Source organism: Wyeomyia smithii, chromosome 2 (genome assembly GCF_029784165.1).
Source record: "Wyeomyia smithii strain HCP4-BCI-WySm-NY-G18 chromosome 2, ASM2978416v1, whole genome shotgun sequence".
NCBI classification, from domain to species: Eukaryota; Metazoa; Arthropoda; class Insecta; order Diptera; family Culicidae; genus Wyeomyia; species Wyeomyia smithii.
This window is the reverse complement of record NC_073695.1, coordinates 238,421,368-238,441,719: the sequence shown is the minus strand read 5'-3', so window position 1 is coordinate 238,441,719 and position 20,352 is coordinate 238,421,368. Positions and strand designations below refer to the sequence as shown.

Below are 20,352 nucleotides of genomic sequence, written 5' to 3'. Positions count from 1 at the left end.
TATATATATATATATATATATATATAGAATAAAGGCGATGTACAGAAGCCAAAAGTCGAGGATGTTGTCATTTCTATAAAACCAATCATTTCAAACGATTTGTTATACGACTTTGATAATGTCATATGACCGAATCGTCGTGCATTTTCAGATTTTAAACACATCGCAAGGAATCAATGAATTTGGAACGTTCAAATAGTACTATGCCACATTTAAAATATGTTGAGGCCACATATATCGATCAAAGCAGGTGTAGTTTTAAATATTTTAATCTCTTTTCTTTCCATAACATTTGAGCCACATCAAATGGTAATGAAGCTTGTTATCTGTAAGTTCGAGAGATGACTCGTTTGTATGACACTAGTTATGCTCAAATAATTCATGTAATCTTTGAGATAATTGACTTTCGTTGTTTTATTAACAATTTCATACATAACGGTTGCTTAAGTTCGATTATAATCAAATGAAATGGGAACGTATAGGGGCAGCCTAACTTTGAAACCACATGTTCAATCATAATTCATCAGTTAACCTTAAACTAGACCGCTTTTCTGATAATAATATTGATCAAATCCGTTGTGTAGTTTCTGAGATAATGAAGTTTCGTGATTTTCACATTTCGTTTCATTACAGATGAAGTTACAGTTCGATTACAGCAAAATTCAATAGGGTGTTATGAGGCAGCTAGACCGTTCATTTGACACTAATTTTGTGGAAATCGGGTCAGCCATCTCTGAGAAAAGTTAGTGAGTTCAAGTAGTCTTCGGAATATGTTCCTTTTCATAGCTGGATTTCACATTTTTAAACATAACAGGCAAAGTAATAGTCTGATTGCAAAACAAATCAATAGGGTCTCATGGGGCAACTAGACCTTCAATTTGACACTGATTTTATTAAAATCGGTTCAGCCATCTCTGAAAAAACATGAGTGAGATTAAGTAGTCTTCAAAACACGTTTCTTAACATAACTTTTGAACCACAAGTTTAATTTTCATGAAATTCAAAAGTTGAGAATATTTCAGGTAGCCCGTTCTTTTGAAATCAATTTTGTTCAAATCGGTTGTGTGGTTTTTGAGATAATGATGTTTCATGATTTTTACATTTTGAGGTTACTCTAAACCAAAAATCCGATTACAATAAAATTTATTAGGGTCTTATGGGACATCAAGACCTTTCATTTGCAATTAATTTCATGAAAATCGGTCCAGCCATCTCTGAGAAAAGTGAGTGAGAATAAAAATCTGCACATACACACACACACATACAGAAAATGCTCAGCTCGTCGAGCTGAGTCGAGTGATATATGCCATTCGGCCCTTTGGAGCACTTTTATACTCTCGGTTTTGAAAGTGATTGCTACACCTTTCTAGGAGAAAGGCGAAAACCATGATTTTGACAAAAAGGAAAAAGTCTTTTTCTGTCCACTACCCTGGCCGGTCCTCCAATACCTTCCTGGCGAATTATAGTTGAGGTTCACAGGGAGCCATACATAATAGTAACCGGAAGATTTTCGCTTTTAAAATTGTTTCCCATAAACTTTTTGCCAAAATTGTTGTGCAGTTCATAGCGAGCTGCACTTGCGGAATGCTCGTTGTTTGAACGCCATTTTGAACCGAACTGAGCATACAAAAACAGAACAAATAATACTGGCATAAAGAGGAAAGATAGAGCCCCAAAATAATTCCAGCGATGCCACCTGGGCACGGCAGCAATTCGGATAATTTACCATAATTGGACCAATTTAGACTTGTTTCAAGGTTCTTCGATTTTATTGTTGTATTTTCACAATTAATTTGACCTGCAGTCAAAAAAAATACGGCTATCGAAACAGTCGCAAGTCTCATGTGTTTTTTGTAATCATAGAACTCGTGTTACCGGGGTGAATCATGATCGGGGCAAAAATTGTCCCTTCGCGTGTTAATTGAATACATAGCTACCTACCTATATTTTTTTATTTGCTTCGCACTAGCAAACAAAAAGTAAGAATAATTTTTCTGTTTCAAAAAGCATTAAGTATATTTCATAGTACAAAATCTTAAACCGAATTCCATTGGATTCCCAAGCATGTCACCTCATACAATGGACCGTGTCAGATATCTAGATAATCCACTGGGGAGAAAAAGCACAGCTGCAGCAGCATTATGGGATGACGATTGCTGCTAGGATACTTTCTTGCATATTTCATCAAACTTCGATGCTTCGGTACACCGGAAGCATTGCCAGCTACGGGCATAACATAACAAGGTCTGGACACCGGAGCTAATTTATAGCCATATGTGTCCATTCTACTGTTCCGTGCAGTTTTTTTGTATCCCTTCATCCACATTGCGAAAGAATGTATGTGAAAGGTACAGCAAGTGGATGAGGAAGGGCCACCCATGCTGGGGGAAGTCAACTCTTGAAAGCAATTTGTCAGGAGAGAGCAAAATGCACAGCAAATGGGATCAAGGTAAGATTACCAGGATTCCTGGGTGCATCGTCGTCGTCTAGTGTTGTCTGGCAGCTTGTCTACCCATCAGATTGTGTATCGGAGCGCGATGGTGTTGTGTTCTGTTTTCCTCTACCTGCTGGTGCATGCAATTCATTTGGGTGAGTGATGCGATGGAGTGAGGTGGAGGATGGTCTTTGGTTAAACCGGAGGATATCTGAGGAGGGGTTGAGTTTTTCCAAACAAAGACTTGTGCCACTTTAGGTGTCGTTTTGTTGGAAAACTTAAAATGCTTCAAACAACGATGTCAAGATCTCCGGTGCTGCAGGCGGTTCGGTCGTCCTCTGTCAGGTATTTGGGGCAGCATCGTGTTGGAAATGCTAATTGGAGCTTGGTGGTGTGCTGTTGTTTCAATCTATTCGTAGCTATAGCTGGTGCCGATACCGTAATTGTTGGTTCTATCGCAATCCTGCTTTCTTTGACACTTCGTTTCAAGTAATACTCAGTTAGGTATAATTTAAATTCTGATTTAAGTCTGTAATCATTTCGATACAATTTTGTTCCCCTTCGATAAGTTTCAACAAGGTATTACGAAAAATCTACATGGCAAATTGGCCGTCCTTCATTGGATTTTCGCTTCCAGAATTGATGCTTATGATAGGGCCTATTGTTTCCATTAATCTTTTACTTCTCCAGCCACATTCGGGAAACGCATCTTGCGTTCGGCAAGCGAGTAACATTCAGCCTCTAATGACGTTAGTGTAAAGCTTTTACGGTCGCCCTTCCGGTCGTTTGAGCGTTACACCCTCCCACCCGAACGCCCCATTTGTGTTTATTTATTTTTTACGCAGGGCTCGCTTCCTTGATGGCAGATTCTTTCCACTTGCTGCTGTTCGGAAATTAAGAAATATAGAACAATATCTCAATTAGGAGTGGTTCCTTGGTTCGGAGCGGATGTGGTAGCAATGTGTGGGTGTGTGTGTGTGCAACCGTGACGGTGCTATCGTGGCTGGCCTGGCGCCTCCAGCCGCCCACGCGGTGATTGAATCCTAACATACACTGTGCACTGTTCGATGATGGCTCTCGGTCGAAGCAGGAGTACACCACGCGACGATTTTGCAGAGGAAATAGAAAAGAAACTATCGCGCCCTTACAGACTGAAAGTTCTTAAAAAATATTAGAAAAGAACGAATATTTCGAAAAAATAACAGAAATATCAACGGTCAAGAAAACAACTATTAAAAAAAGTTTAAGTTTTTAGTGACATTATTTAGTCCATGAATTCGAACGAAAACTCTCTTAACCCTGTAGACCAGATTGGGCAACACTGAGAGAGTTCGGACCTAACCCGGACATGTGGGCGTACACTGTCATAGATCCTGATGCCGATGATGGGCGCATGGACGCAGCTTTTTTTCCTCCCCTTTCACTATTCTCTGCGCGGCACGCGCTCCTCGCTAGGAAGCGCGTTTTATTTTTCGTCCATTAATTCGAGGAGATTTAAAATTTAATAATCTTCCATTTGCCGAGACAATAGAGAGCACCAGCAGCACGCTAAAACAAAGGACGGTCTGACCTCGGGCAATGACAAAAAGCTGTGTCCCGTTCGCGCGCTCCGTCCGTTCAAGGTTGTAGGCTTCGACGAAGGTTTAATTATACAAAGTTGATTAACTTTGTCGAAGCGTTTGTTCTGAAAATTGACAAATTGTTTCTTGCTGCCGACGAAAAATAAAAAAACCGGCAACGAACACATGGACAAAGGATGCCGACGGCAATAACCAGAGCCACCAACTCGCTCTGTGGGTTAGGGATGATACGGTCCGATTCGCAGTAGATCGAAGTTTCCACAGTACCAGCACCATGTTTCAGTCTGTAATTATTTATTCCTAATTGATTTGTTTATGTAGGAAGTTTATTGTTCCAGGAAAGTTTGTAGAGCGAAAAGGTGTGCTTTTTCCGTTCGTTACTGTGCGCGCAAGATCCACTGGAAAATTGTGGTTATTACTGCTGATGGTGTTTGACACTAATGCTGTAAGAGCCATTTTTTCGTGCACTGCAAAGGATTTCGTACATCTCTGCTTGCGCAGTTACAATTTATTGTCTTTTATTACAGCTCACCATCAGCAGTTGCTTGTTGCTTTCTGTTTAACTTTTGGTTCGATGAAAGCACATTCAAGGTCCATTACTTGAATACATTTGCCGAGACGTGTAATGGTCTAACTATTAACTGAAGTATGAAATGAGTATCATTTACCTGCACCTCCGATGTGACATCCAGCTGAATCGGTTTCAACCTTCCGGACGAGAGAGCTTTCAGTGTTCCGGCATCCAGATTGTCGTCCAAATTCCTGAAGCCAGCGAAAACCGTGAAGCCAAGATCGTCGAGTCTTTTTGCGAGGGCACGAGCCACCATCGATTCGCAGCCAGTGATGAGGACACTCTTGCCCAGGGGTGAAACCTGCGAAAAAGTTGGAAAAGGTTTTTTCTTTCAGTTAAATTGAATGCAAACATTTATGGAAATTGATACTGATACAATCATTTGAGTTACCAATGGAGCCTACAGCGTTATCTTGCAGTGCTTCTTGGTTGTAAAAGTAAGAAGAAATTGTTAGTTTGATTCAACGAGTTTTGGTGAAGTTGACTTCAGTTGATAAACGATTCAAGATGGTTATAAAGTAAACACGAATTTGGAAAATTTTCATGCATAAAATAAAAGGTTTTGCTGGAAAATTCCATTTAGGCCGTTTGCAACAGCGCGTGGCCAAAGCAGGATAAAAATGTAAAATCTTCGTCTTACATTTAGCCAATACACCTCCCTTCTAGAAAAATTTCAGCTGATTCAGACTTTGGGATGCGAAGTTTCAAGACAGTCAAAGTTTCACTTTTCGACTGATGAAAAAAGTGGAAGAGGTTGTTTATAATATACGACCGCAAGTTAACGTATAATTACGACGGCATGTCCTATGTCAATATTTTTTGACGTGGGACACGTCTTTGTTTACTATACTGGGATGCATTCTGTAAAATTGGAAATGAAACGGGCAAATGTTGCGTCAGATTTCAAACGCTAATAACAGCATAACCACATGATGGATAACAATAACCAATATGTTGTTGGATAGATAAAATGTATAACAACTTTGTAATGTGTTAATTATCACTCTAATTTCATTGCTAAGCGGTAAAATTGAAAATAATTTCAATAACAAATTTACGCGAATAATGAACCAATTACATGCGAGCATTCCTAGCACAGACGACGTGAATGGACACCATCCGTTCCCTGTGATATTCCCTGTATCAATTTCGGAATAAAAATTGACAGAGTCTCCCCGTCCCAATAGGTCAATTTATTTTTGCTTCCATGAGCTTAGACTAATATGATGTCTCGAAGGTAAAAGTTTTCCTAAAAGTTTAAAACAATACCCATCCTTGAACAATCTCTAAACCTGAGTGTTAGGTACTGTAGAACCTAATAAAAACTGATGTCTTGAAAGAAAACATGCCAGTAAAAGCAACAGTACCAGTGGAGTATAGAACCGCAGGTCTCTCGTCGTCTATGATTGCAGTGGTACTCTTCTATTCGTACTGCAGTGGTACACTTTTGTTCGTACATTTCTATTCGTATGCAATTGAGGAAAAACTACAATGCTGCTGTTGATGGTGATTGGAAGTTAATTTCATAAATATGATTGCCATAAATTACTCAGCAAGAATTGTAAATTTTTGCAACGGATATTTATTTAATTTTATCTTCGATATTCACTAAATAATCGTGACCGGATAATATCGAAAGAGTAAATTCCTAAATATATACATTTATAGAAGAGTAAGAACCTGCGAATGCTTGTGATTTTTTAGTTGATTTAGTAAGATTCGTACAGAATCTCTTTTTTTAACATTTCAAAATTGTTAGATGATATATTATTATTCTAAGCGTAACCATAATAAACGTATATTTACTGTCTTCGTAATACAGCGAATGTAGTTGCAGGCAAATGAAAAAAATGTCAAGCAAAAAATAAAAATGTAATTGTGGATTTCTACGTATTTTTGCTGAAACTTGTTAGGAATTTTGTTCAAAATATTTTCTTATGTTTTCCAATTGATGAACCTTTGTTAGGGCTTCCATATTATTTTGAAAGTAAGATCCATACTATAGATTTGATTTAGTTAGAGTTAAATAAGACAAAACCATTCATTATGATAACGTAAGCATTATTGGATTTGGTTTTTGGAGATATAGAGATAATTCTGACTTTGACGCATTATGAGAAATTCTTGGTGCTTCTTCAACAAGCACGATATGCTTGTTTAAGAATGTATTCAGACAGCGAGCCTTGGTAGCGTCGGAGGAAGAAGAAGACGATTATCGCAGTGAAAAGTGGTTCTACCGTGAACATTTCGAAGCCTGGACACGACCATCACAGATTTTGCTCAAAGTTGGAGGAATTATTCATCTGCTGTCTCTTTGGAAAAATCGCAAATTTGGCATCGATTGGAATACCCCCCGCTCTGTGGGACCCCCCTCTTTAATGCAAAGTCACGCAATTTTTGTCAAAAATCTTCTTTTTTCTTTTCCTTACAATTCGTAGACGTAAAATGCCCGAAAAATACTGATAGATGATTTTTGAAGAAAATAAACCAAGGAATCCAGGAAAATATAAGTTTTGACCGAAAGTGTTGCCAGATAAATTATTTTCGTATTTGAAAACTAAATTTACATTTTTCGGCAAATGCAGCCATTTTGAATTTAAATTTGATAATTCATCGTGCTCCTTGGAAAATTTCACATGAGATACAACTATCATCCCGAGGTAATATGAGCCAATCTCGAGATATAACATTTTTACGAAAAAGTTGTAAACTTCGCAATTATTTTATTTTATAATTTATAGACGTAAGACACGCGAAAAATAGTGATAGGTGAATTTTGAAGAAAATAAACCAAGGAATCCAAAAAAAAAATATTGTTTTTGACCAGAAGTGTTGCTAGATAGATTATTTTTGTATTTTAAAATTAAATTTGCATTTTTCGGCCAATGCACCTAATTTTATTTTAAATTTGATGGTTTTATCGTATTTCTCGGAAAATTTTACGTCAGAAGCACTTATCACCCCGTGGTAATATAAGCCAATCTTGAAATATAACATTTTTACGAAAAATTAATTACGAAATTCAGAGCTATTTTCGTTAAAATGCTATATCTCGAGATTGGCTCATATTACCTCGGGATGATAGTTGTTTCTTATATGAAATTTCCCAAGGAACAAGATAAAATTATCAAATTCAAAATCAAAATGGCTGCATTTGCCGAAAAATGTAAATTTACTTTGCAAATACAAAAATAATTTATCTGGCAACACTTCCGGTCAAAACTTATATTTTTTCTGGATTCCTTGGTCTATTTTCTTCAAAAATCATCTATCAGTGTTTTTGGGACATCTTACGTCTATGAAATGTAAGAAAAAGAAAAAAGAGATTTTGAACAAAGAATGCGTGATTCTGCAATAAACAGGGGGGTCCCACAGAGCGGGGGGTATTCCAATCGACACCAAATTTGGGATTTTTCCAAAGTGACAGTAGATGAATAATTCTCCCAACTTTGAGCAAAATCTGTGATGGTCGTGTCCAAGTTTGTGCTTTTTCGTGGTCACTTCGTATGGAATGACCCATATGGAAAATTTTTATGGTTTTTTTCCATCGGTTGAAAATGTAAAACTTTGACCGCTTTAAGGCACGATTAGAAGTCCGATTGCAAAGACTGAATAAATTTTTTAGTCCTTTGCTAGAAACTTGCGAAGAAAATAATGACCGTCCGGAATCAAGTCGATTGCATTCAGTTTATTAACCTAATCTTACTTGTAGCTAACCTACTAAAACTCCACAAAGAAACAATTTTCTTTTCCAATTTGTCCCTGTCACCTTCAGTTTCCAAGAAAGGAACAATAAATCGCTAATCTTTTATTTGTTGTTACCTCATTGCGATGCGGGCGTCGTTGTTTCTCCGACAGGAAAAAAGGTGTCTAGTATCAGTACTTCATTCTGGCGTAAGAATATCGGGAAAATATACTTTTTCAGACTATGCAACGGAAAGATGCATCGAATGTCTGCCTTTGGGAACGGGATTTTATGACTATATCTGGTACCAGAAAAGAGACTCCGACAGAAGTTAGAAGCTGGGGACTTTTTCAAAGCCAATAAAACTTTTTTGCCGCTAAAAGAAATTCGGGAAGTCGATTTTCATTGGTACTGTACTGTTTATGTCATGCGATCAACAACAACTCAACTAAAAATCACGTACAAACATTATTAACTATTTTACAGAAAAACGTTCTAAAAACGATGCTACGGTTCACTTAAACAGCTCATCTTTTACGTTGTTCTCTCCTGTTTTTTTCTTCAATACTCTCCCGCACGCATATTGCTCCTAGAATGCATTTCGTATTAAAAGTGAGTGACGTGAGTGTGCCAAACCATTGTTTTTCTAATCCGGTTTTGCTACATGATAATCATTGACTTGAGTTCTTCTCTATCAACCTGCTTCTCTCATCAGTATTCTTAAAATTCAAAATTTTTATCAACGAACGGAGCTTAAGATCACATTTTCAACACAAACGCCATCATCATCGACGGCGGCCTTAAAAAATAAGGTTTGAAAGAAAATTGAGGTTAGATTTTGGTAGCCACGTTTTCCGCGTGCATTTGCTTTCAACACGCTGTGTACAGAAATCAAAATACGCAACATCAGAAAACTTGTATTGTAAATATCGAGTGCAGAAAGAGAGAGACACTTTTTCGATTGCAACTAAAATATAGCGGACATTTACTGCTCCTTGAAAAGGGCACTATGATGAAAATTCTAGCTGGTTCAAAACTTTTTGGCTGTGGCGTTAATAACCTTGTCTATAGCGTTTACGTAGGGCTCTGCGCTATGCTCCCTGAGTTTTTTCTATTATCACAGTGTAGATCTTTAATAAATTTAGCCTAGACGGAGTTAATTTAATAAACAGCACACAGTTTTGGCTCGCCTACTCATAAGTGTTGGTGGCGAACCAGCCTGAGGCTGAAAGCCACCTTAATAAGGCAATAAAAAAAATAATATTCATATGTGTAGCTATATTCCACGTTTCCTGCGCGCAAAGGCATCACCCAATAAGGTTGTGCATGTTTTTGGTCATCACAGCGCCTACTTAAAAACTGATGAGATGCAATTTATGTGTTGATAAATGCACAAAGATGAGTAACTGGACAAAACTGATAACCATAACATAACCACACAATGAATAACAATAATCAATATGTTGTTAGATAGATAAAGCTTTAATCAATTTTGTAATACGATGATAATCATTATTATTTTAATTTTCGCGAACTTCCATGAACTTAGACTATCTTAATATTCCGTAAAGGTAAAGGTAAATCTTCAGTATTGGTTCAAACCGGTTTCACATGGTAGAATCTAATACTCTGTTGTGCTTCATACACATTTGTGCATGGCCCCAACAACCGTCCCATGGAGCAATTCCACAAAAAACGGGCAACTAATTGAATCGACCATTTTTGATTTGGATGAAACCTTGCATAGATGTTTTCTATGAGTAAAAGATGCCATTTTGTGCTATTGGTTTGGCTTTTTGGAACACGACTCATCTTTGGGAAGCTTTTAAAAAATGCTATTTTGGGAAGGTATTGAAGATTATAAATATTTTTAGAGCCAAAACGGTTTGTTTGACCGGTACCTTCGCAAAATTGAAGATGATAGTTTTGTCTTCAAAAAAAAAATACACCCTTCAAACATTTTTTCAAAAATAAATAAACATAGAGTACTGTCAAATCGTGGAGAAATCAAGAATAAAAAACATTATTTTATTTGAAAAAAAAAATTTTTTTTTTAAGAGCAACAGTTGCCGAAGACGCCATACGGATCAAACAAATCGTTCTGGCTCTAAAAATTTTAAAATTTCGAGTGGCATGCCGAAAAATCGAGAATAAACAGACACGGAAGAGTTTTGGTTACCACTAAACAGGGCTGTCATTCGCACACTCATTGCGCTCAGGGTGTTATTTTACGCCAAGGCACAACGAGAACGGTACCTACTCATTTTGACAACCAACAGGCATAACGAGAAGAGCGAAAACGATATCACTATGAAAGATATTACCAAATGAGAAATATTTCAAGAGAGGGAGAACGTAAACAACTCCTTATGCTGCTTTTTATGGCACATTGTGTGAGAACAAAGTCCTTCAGTTTGAGCAGTTTGCGTTGCATTGCGGGTAGAAAAAATAGTAGAGAAGAGGAACCAAGAAATTGATTTGTCGAAATTTTTCAGCCGAAAGAAATGGATTGTTTGAGGTTTTAGTCACCGTATAATTTTATTCCCTTTGGATGGTTGATCTTTCTCGGTGAAATATACACACTATGTTTGCTTTAACATGACGTTTCGGCGTACTGTTATTCAGCCATCGTCAGATCTAAAATTTTATTTCTCCAATATGCAACGCGAATGTGGGGGGATGGACTCAGCCTACAATGGTTTAGTGAGTAAAATCCGAGCAATATCTCATACCGTAACAGAAAATTAAAAGTTACCAACACAGGGAAGGTATATGAGTAAAAAATAAAAAAAAAATAATAATAGTAAAAAAGGTCAGTAAGCAAACCACACTGGTGGGAGAAGAATGTTGTTTTGTCATGTAAGTTGAAAATAAAAATTTGTGTAGTACGTGTTGTGTAACTAATGGAGAAATAAAATTTTAGATCTGACGATGGCTGAATAACAGTACGCCGAAACGTCATGTTAAAGCAAACATAGTGTGTATATTTCACCAAGAAAGATCAACCATCCAAAGGGAATAAATAAAGAAAGAAGTGGATTTTGGAAGGTAGTGCTGAGGAGGAGAGGAAAGTAGGCTAATGTACAAGGGTCATATACAATATTGAGAATTCATTTAAACACGATTCTCTATGGCATGGTTTCCTAGGACATATTACACATGTCCAGACGTGTTTCTGTCCCGGTACTCATATAGGGGAACTGCTCCATTATTCATCTCATTAAGCCAATATTCACGAAGAATGCACGGATTAAACACCAAATTTTCACGAAATCATTGAACAAATAAGCTAAATATGCTTACGTACTCTTATGAAATCGTTTAGCACTGTATATTTAGTAAAATTAGCTAGATTTATCCCAAATTTTATAAACCAAACCATTTTTCACAACGCTTCCATATCCATCTAAAAACTTGAATCACTGCTTAATTATTCATCTCACGATGCCCCCATATTCTTCACACTGTTAATCATGAATGAATCAAATTATAATGAATGAGCGTAGCCGCAGCCCGTCGTAGTAGTTACCTAGATATCCGTTGCAGTTGTTTACGTGCAAAATAGGTAACCTAGGTAACCACTACAGTGCTGTAGATTTATGTCAATTTTGTCGGAATAATTCAACATTTTCAGTATGATTTTTTCGTATTAACAGTAACTGATTTGGCAACTATTGATTTCCCTCAACGCAGTGAAAACAGGTGAGAATACATACAGTTGAAATTTAGGGATTGTAGAAATTCATCTCATATATTTCTGCTAATTCAAGCTTGTTTTAGGAAATTTGAGGGGAACATTTCAAAGATTAGAGTATTCTTAGTGTAGTGAGTGATTTTGTTTAGTGATTAAAATCAAAAGTGGTCCGCTAGTGATGAAAAAAACTTTGGTTGGCTGCTGAACGAGTCCCGTTGTAGCCGTATAGAATGATGCGCGGATTTTGTTTTCTGAGGTAGGTGATTGAATTAAATGAGTTTTCGAGTGCAGATGCCCGACTATAATATCAAATTTAGTGCTTTTAAATGAGTTTTTGAGGATTATACTTTATGAGGAATCTAAAGTGAACTAAGAAGAATCCTTTCCATGGATTAGCAGATTGGTTTAAGAAGAAAATACGCGTTTTCCCCTGTTTTCAATTGTGTTTACATGTTGAATGAGATGAATATACGGGCTGAGATGAATAATGGAGCAGTTCCCCTACAAGCGCTACATGTAGTCATTACTGATATTTTTCATTGGGGTGGTAATGACTAGTATGAAAAAAAGTCTTTTGTCGCTCAGTCGAAAAGTGAAACTTTGACCGCTTTGAGGCATCTTTCCGGAGTCCTATTGAGCTGTAATCTTGTATGAAAACATTTTTGAGTGAATGAAACTTTTGAGCTTCATTGCTAAACAAATTTCGAAGGTCTTATTTTCCGATTCGATTCATTGGCTGCAGTTCAAGAATTTTTGAGTCCAAGAAAGACGATATTTTTAAGTTTTTGTTTTAAGATAACACTAGATCTCGACGTCTCATAAATTTTTAAGAAATTTTGGCCAATTTTTTGGCCAGGTCAAGAAATAATGCTTGCGTGTTTCCGATTTCCGATTAAGCTGAAGTCTATTATGGTGACTTCTTTCGGAGACGAATCTTCTGAGCCCTACTTATAAACGATGTCAGAAAAGTCCTAGTATTACCACCCTATTGCTCATGTACGAGACATATTGCGATTTTCTCCGAGAATGAACCATTTTTAGTTTTGAAACAACAGGGATTTGGTCAACATGTTGCACTTGGTACCAATTTTCTCTACGTGTGAACGAAATAGAAGCTTTTGGTGCAGGGAGAGACCAAGATAGACAACCTCACTCGACCATTCGATGGGAGTGTTATCGAGATGGATTCTCACATTGACAGGCGGAACAAGTCGAGTTGATTTTGAATGCGGGAATATAATAGCCTGGGTCTTAGCTGCATTGATGCAGATCTTCCAGCTGTTGAAATAGTCGGACAGAACATCCAGGCCCTCCTGTAGTCTACGCGTCACAGCTCTAATCACTCGACCTCTGTATATAATGGCAGTGTCGTCTGCAAACTTAGACAGGATGCCACCACCCGGAAGGGGAAGAGCACCTGAGGTAAACATGTTTAACAGGATGAGACCAAGAAGGCTACCCTGTGGAACCCCAGCATCTATGTTAAACGTATCAGAGGGAATGTTGTTGAGGAAGACCTGAAATGATCTATTCGATAGATAATTCTTGATGATGTTTACGGGGAAGTTCGGGAAGTTGAATCACTGCAACTAAAACACCAGGCCATCATGCCAGACATTATCGAACGCCTTTTAGATGTCCAACAATGCTATAGTTGATGTTTTACTAACGGACTTGTTCCGCCTTAGGATCTGATTAACTCTAGTGAGTTGGTGAACGGTGGAGTAACCCTGCCTAAACCCGAACTGTTCTGGGAGGAGGATGTTATTCTGGTTTACGAATTCCAGTGAGCGATTAAGAATCAACTTTTCGAACAACTTCGAGATATACGATAATATGCTGATGGGACGATAGTTTTTTGCGTTGTTAGGGTCCTTGTTTAGATTCATCGGGAATGACTGAGGGCGACTCTAGTTATTACTTTCTGGACAGCAAGCTAGTGCGGGCTAACCATGGCATGACCCAAATTGTGAGAGTTGACAAAGTGATGACCAAGTGCATTGGCTTTTTCAAATGGTGCATTTCAGTCCTTTGTCAATATAACTATTGCTTCTCGTAGACCTTCTGGGAAGCCTTTCACATAGAAAGGCGCGATTTTTTCCTTCTTCACTATTTCGGAATCCGTGGCGTTCTCCAAGACAGCGAATCTGTTGTTGGCCAAAAGCTTTTTAACCGCGGGATCAGGCGTATTGTCAGGCCGTTTCCCCGTACTGGAACTGGTTTTTGATTCACCCATATCAGGGTTCACCGTAGCGTCGGTTTCCAACGCGAACACAGAAACTTATGAACGAACGTACAAAGCGAACAGAGCGAAAAAAAACTACTGTACTGCTCAACACGCTAGCAGAGAATCATCGATGATGATGAACTGATTTACTTGAGGAGAAACAGTCTGTTATATAGCCCAACGAGTGCATTCCCGGCTAACTAGGTACTCCATTCTGTCGTCCTTTTTAGGGAAAGGCAGCAAGTGACCAATCAAAAGTCGACATTTGCGTTTCGACAATGCTCAACAATTTTCAATAATACAATAGTTCGAACAATCAGATTACAATTTTCTGCATTTGGACGGGTGCTTAAATGATTTTCCAATCGATTGCTGCAAAATGACAGAAATCGGTTGTGATCTGACTGAGTTTAAAAACGTTTGAAATTGGACAATTTTCGTGACGCTCTCGATGTTTTCGGTTTTGAAATTAGATCCCTGTATTGAATTTGGGTCCCTGTATGTATTGCCGTAAGACGTATTCTACGTCAAAAATGTAGCAATATTTACCATCAAATCCTGCCAAAAAATAGATTTCCTTAGAGGGCCGTGCTTACCCCCAGTCCCCCTAAATTGTCTGATCGTGGCGGAAAATGGAAAGACAAAGTGCCATTTATCTCGTATTGTGCTTTAATTCGTAGTAGGTCGAATTTATCATCTGCTGCGTAATGAGAATTATGCGCATTAGAGCTGGAGTACCTGCCGATCTGGCAACTGTGCTACATATCTTGCTGCAGAAGTGTTGGAATTGGCAGGGAACACTGCTAGAGATTCAAATAAAATGAGAATCATTCCGAGTTATCTACAGTTGGCAATCCGCAATGACCACGCTGTTGAACAAGCTTTTATCCGGTACCTCATAAGGAGGTTACATTAACACTTCAGAGTAATTAATTGGTAACCCTGCAAAGGGTCATTTCGACGTAGAATTACGTCCGAAGGCAACACTCTGACAAAGGGTGTACATTGAAAATTTAAACATTGAGAGCGTCACAAAAATTGGCCAATTTTAAATGCCTTAAACTCAGTCAGCCTAAAATAGCCGAATGTCACCCAGAACTGAAATCAATCTTTGATAAAACAGAGCAATGAAGAGAGTTATAACTTAAATTTAGCGCTTCCGTACATCGAATTTATGAACCCCAATTGATAAATTCTGTAAACTCAATTTTATTGCCGTTCTCGCTGATATTGGCACGTATAATTATTTAGGCTTCTGTTCATTTTTTTTTCAAATCTCTCGTCCAAAGTGTTTGGTTTCTTCTTCCGCCTCTGGCGGGGCTGTGTGTTTCCGATCGGTTCGGGTGGCTACGAGAAAACCTGTGATTAAATTTTCTCGTTAACTTGAGCTGAAAAATTGAAATTATTAATAAATGGCAATCAAGACAGTCGTGCATTTCTTTCCTAGAGCCTGCTGACAGTTTGATATCAGCAGCTTAATTTATGCAAGCCATTACCAGGGGTTGTTCTGATCCAATGACATAGAATTCTCTCGTGTCAACGATGTGCCACCACGGGGAAACCCCCGCGCCTGAATGTTAATTACACAAGCGGCAAATTTTCGGCTCATTCACAGCTAAATCAAATTCAACGGACGCCCATCGCTGTCGGGTTGAAACTTATTTCATCACCTTAATGAGTACCGAAAATTCCCATTACGGTTGTGAAAATGCCACCGTTTCAGCTGCTACGAGTGGTGGCTAATTTCCTCAACTTGGAAAGTACCAGCTTTCGTGATCCGAATCGAAACATGTAACTGACACGACGGAAAACTGTTAATCATCGGAATTACCAAGACAAATTTTGGTTGCTCCTACGCTTCTCTACGCCCGGTCTTAACAGCTACTAATGCACAGCTCCAATTACCTGCCGGATTCAGGTTCGAGCCGTCAGTCGTTATTTTCTCGCTGACTGTTCCGAGCTGGGTGCTGATTTGCAACTCCTAGCTGCAACCGGTAGGTGGAAACTCGTGGGATATTTTAATCATGCTAGCTTTCTTGTACAGTGGTGAAGGCAGTCCAAACAATAATCAAATGCTTCCGACTAAACCGTAACCATCTCTTTGCTTACGTGGGTTTTTAAACTTAAGTATGTTTGAATAATGTTCGCAGAAGTTCATGAATACGTGGGTATGTTTTGCCAGAATCGCTGTTAATTTAGCATAATTAAAACCAAGGAATAAATATACCACAAAATGCTTTCCGCATTTCCCGCCAACAGAAGAATAGAAAAACCTACACAGAGGAGCTAACTGGGCAAACCAAAAAAAAAGAAAAAATACACACACGTGTCAGGTCATGTTTTCTTACGGCCCATCAGTGCACCCCTATAGAACAAACCCACCCGCGCTCTTCTCCGATGATCAAACAGCAAAAAAAGGCCAAAAGCTTCGCTTCGGCAAAAATCATCATTCCACATATTTCCATATGATCTGATTTCACATTCACATCAGCTTTTGTCGTTTCCTCTCGGCCAGGTTTCAACGTCCGTGGAGCGAGTGAAAAGCAAACTTGAAACGATGAAAAGCACGCAGCCAGACCATGGACCGTGGAGGACGACAATCAAAACGCCCACATCCCGTCACGGAAACCCCACTTGTAAGTTCGCCAGCGGCGGTACCCGGCCCGGAAGGACACCGATTTCGAGAGGGATAGAGGGTTGAAGCTGCGGAGTTGGCGGATCACTTGCTTTATTATAATATCGCAAAGCAACCTCAGTCTGCCACGCAGCCAGGGTGTGCCTCTTTCACCGGACTCTCGTTTCATGTTTATAAATAGTTGCCCACTCGAGTTTTTTTTGTTAACCGTCTGTCCCAAAAATTGTTAATTGTACTCTTATCTCTCCAAACTGGCGGTATTTGTTACTTTCAAACGAATTTTGATGTAGTTTTAATTTGAGAAGGGACAGCCAGTGGTGATGATGTTAATTTTTGGGGAAACCTCCATTAAAATCGGTTGAAGTGATCTTATCGAACCGTAACTGAAATAATATTATTAAAAATCATCAGTATCAATTAATTTCTAGTAATAACAAAAGTTGTCTGTCTAGCAAGCTTTCGGGGAATGTTCGTTTGATATTCTTCTAGCAAACCGAATGAAAGTTGATTCCCGCGGGGGACAATCATTTGCTTTTATTTTAATTTTTGTTTTGAACTGTCTCTCAAAATACCTCGCATGAACATAACAATTAGAGACATGAAAAAAAGCAAGTTCTCGAGTGTCTATTCAAAATTCTATGTTTTAGTGTTCAAATTGAATTAAATTTTTCCAGAAAACGATTCTCTTCACTGCAAATGTCAACTGATGCCAGGAAATGTTTTCACTAGTTGTCGAGGTCAGCCTGAGTTTGGTTCTCCACTGTTTTATGTTCCGTAAATTCCAATTAGTCAGGTTGAAACTGCACCTACCGGGAGGAGCTGAACTTCCAAAATCATTTTTGTGAGAAACCGGCAATCTTTCATTCTCCTTGATCATAAATCAACAATCGACCAGTTCGCATGACGTAAAACGTATCTGAAATGAATCATCCTCTATTCTATTAGAAAAGCTTCAGAAAGCAAAAAAAATGCTTATCTTCTGCATGCAACCAGAGCCTGCAGTAAAATTTTGCACCCACGTTCGCTTCGGTTGGCAGTGACAAGTGAAGAATTGTTTTGACTACCAACGTTCGGAATCTGCGCCGTTTCAATTTGCCAGCTCCGTCACAAGGCGATTGTCATAACAGAGAACCACAAAGAGGGACGAAATTGTGTGTAGAAAAAAAAAACTATTCTGTCGCAACGCTAAGCCGCATAAACCTAAACCGGAAGATCGATAAAAGCAAACACCACCACATTCTTACACATATAGTTTCGAAATAGTGAATGGGTTTTCCCTTGCGTTCACTCCTCGCAGTCTCATCGAGCGGGAAAAGCTCGAATGCCTATGGCTGACCCGCTTCGCCTTTGTCATTCCCGCAGGGCCATAATTCAACGGCTACCCACGATTCTGCGATATTGGGGCAAGCAAAAATCAGATAACTACAATCTACGCTTTTACTACCCGGGTGAAACTTTCGGTACAGCAGCGAGTCGTCGTCGTCGTTGTTATTCTCGTCCTCGACCTCGACCCTTGCCGTCCGTCCGTCCTAGGACGCAAAACTTATGAATGAAATCAACCTTCGGGTACCGCTAGGGAATAGTGCGGAGTAGAGCCACAATGGTGTGAAACGCGTGCTGGCCCGAATGAATGGGGCTATCTCCCGGCAGGGTCTGACTCATTGCTACGGATTGACGCTGCGTGCTGCGTCCGCTTATAATCCATACTATCACACACATTCCACACGTACACATACCCCGAACAGGCAGATTCTGTGTCGCCGCAGATTCTGACAGTGATGGAAGACTGGGCAGCGGATCTGTGCCAATGCCGCAATTATTGTATACTGCCCGGCCGGCATGCCTGTTGGTGTTCCCCGTTGGTGTGGACAATAGAATATGGGGCCACCGAAAGCGGAGTCCGCGCGCCGGCAGTATCGTGGAGAGGTTCGAGGGTTCACGGCAAACCCTTGGCCATCCATTTCGGACTTACATCATGCTTGCGGATGGTGCCCGAAGCCGGAATGCTGGAGCATCCTTGGGCTACGAATAGCAATAATATTTTTGAGATGTTTTATTCTACGCATTTCTGGATAGCCTTATTAGCATAATTTATCCCAACAACAGGAACTGAATTGTGTCGAACGAAAATTGCGCCGGAATTGTTGCTTCATTTGTCGTATCGATTCATTTAGCAAGGGTAAAAAACCCTACAGCTTTTTGAATAAGGAATGTTTAATTTGAAAAACAGTAAAAATAAAAAGAAATAGTGTTGAACTTCAAAAACTTCGATAAATCGATACACCATATTCTGATACAGTGTTTCCTTACAACGTTCACAATATTATCTCTATTTCCTATGAGACAACCTTTTATTTGTTCTTTTATTTTATTAATATAGATTATACTGGAGCATGATACGTTAAATGGTTTCATTGTTTTCTCTTCTGTTCTGTTTTTCTAGAAAAAAGTTTTTGTATTCTAAAATACTGTATATTCAAGATGGGGAGCTTGTTTCCTAGAGGTTACAAAGTCCGGTTTGACATTAGATTGTTCATTAGTTCGAATCCTAATAAAATCAGACCGTTCGGTGTCGGGGGGACTTTCACTCATGGTTTTAATTTCAGAGTCTCTCCCAAATCTCTACTGGATTCTTCTCTCATGCTCGAATTGCAGAAAAAAGGCACTTAGGTGTATGAATATCTCACCAGGCAGATAAAATTGCCGATACTTGGCAGGGTAACTAACGAAACACGGTGAATAAAAGCGATAAAGTCTTTAAATGAGCGTGTAGATAGAAGGGTAAAAGTATAAAAATATGTCACTAACCACAGTGACAAAGTAATCTTCCTTTCCGTTACAGTGGTTAGAGACACAGAGATAAACTCGGTCTCTGGCAACAACGTCCGTCAGGACGCAGCCGGCGCCGTCATTGATCCATACACAGCGGAAGCTATCGATTCCCGAATGGTGGCTCACTGTGCAACTTCACTATTTCAGATATATCAAGGAGGAGCAACTACGAAATATGCGGTCGTCCGGGCTCAAGCTTTAAAATGCCGTGAGAATGTATTGAGTTATGATAGCAGTTCATTAATAAAGAATAACATTGCAAATTCGCTGTATTGTTTAAGTGTTTGCAGATAAATACAGAGCATGCAGCGTGCTTCATACCATGCTTGTCTTTTCTCCTCAGAAAACCTCTAGAGTGCAGGAGAACATCTTGCACTGCGAAAACAACTGCTCTCACACTAAAGAGTAAATCAACGCACATGCTAGAAGAGAACGACGGACGATTTTTATATGATGAGCTTCCATAAAGCACCGCGGTGAAATCTGAAATCTCTCTTTTGCGGGACAATGAACTATGGTGTACTTTCTCACATATATGGACATTACGCACAATTATTACACAGCAGAGCTATCTGCGGTGATTTTTACAGTTTTTTTTCTTGAGCATGGCAGAAAAGGAAAAGAGATTGGGAGAAAAAATAGACTGCGTTGCTCGTGCCGGTGGAGTTTACTTATGTCGAATTCGTTTTCGCGG

The 20,352-nt window shown here is 39.0% G+C and overlaps 1 protein-coding gene across 2 annotated transcripts in view; it reads right to left on the bottom strand.

Annotated features, from left to right (window-relative positions):
- LOC129724274 (D-beta-hydroxybutyrate dehydrogenase, mitochondrial) overlaps positions 1 to 20,352 on the bottom strand; it is a 196,184-nt gene that overhangs the window by 6,966 nt on the left and 168,866 nt on the right. For both annotated transcript variants that reach the window (XM_055679006.1, XM_055679007.1), the window contains exon 4: positions 4,683 to 4,886. In XM_055679006.1, the coding sequence (XP_055534981.1) occupies positions 4,683 to 4,886 (204 nt within the window). The remainder of the gene's footprint in view (positions 1 to 4,682; positions 4,887 to 20,352) is intronic.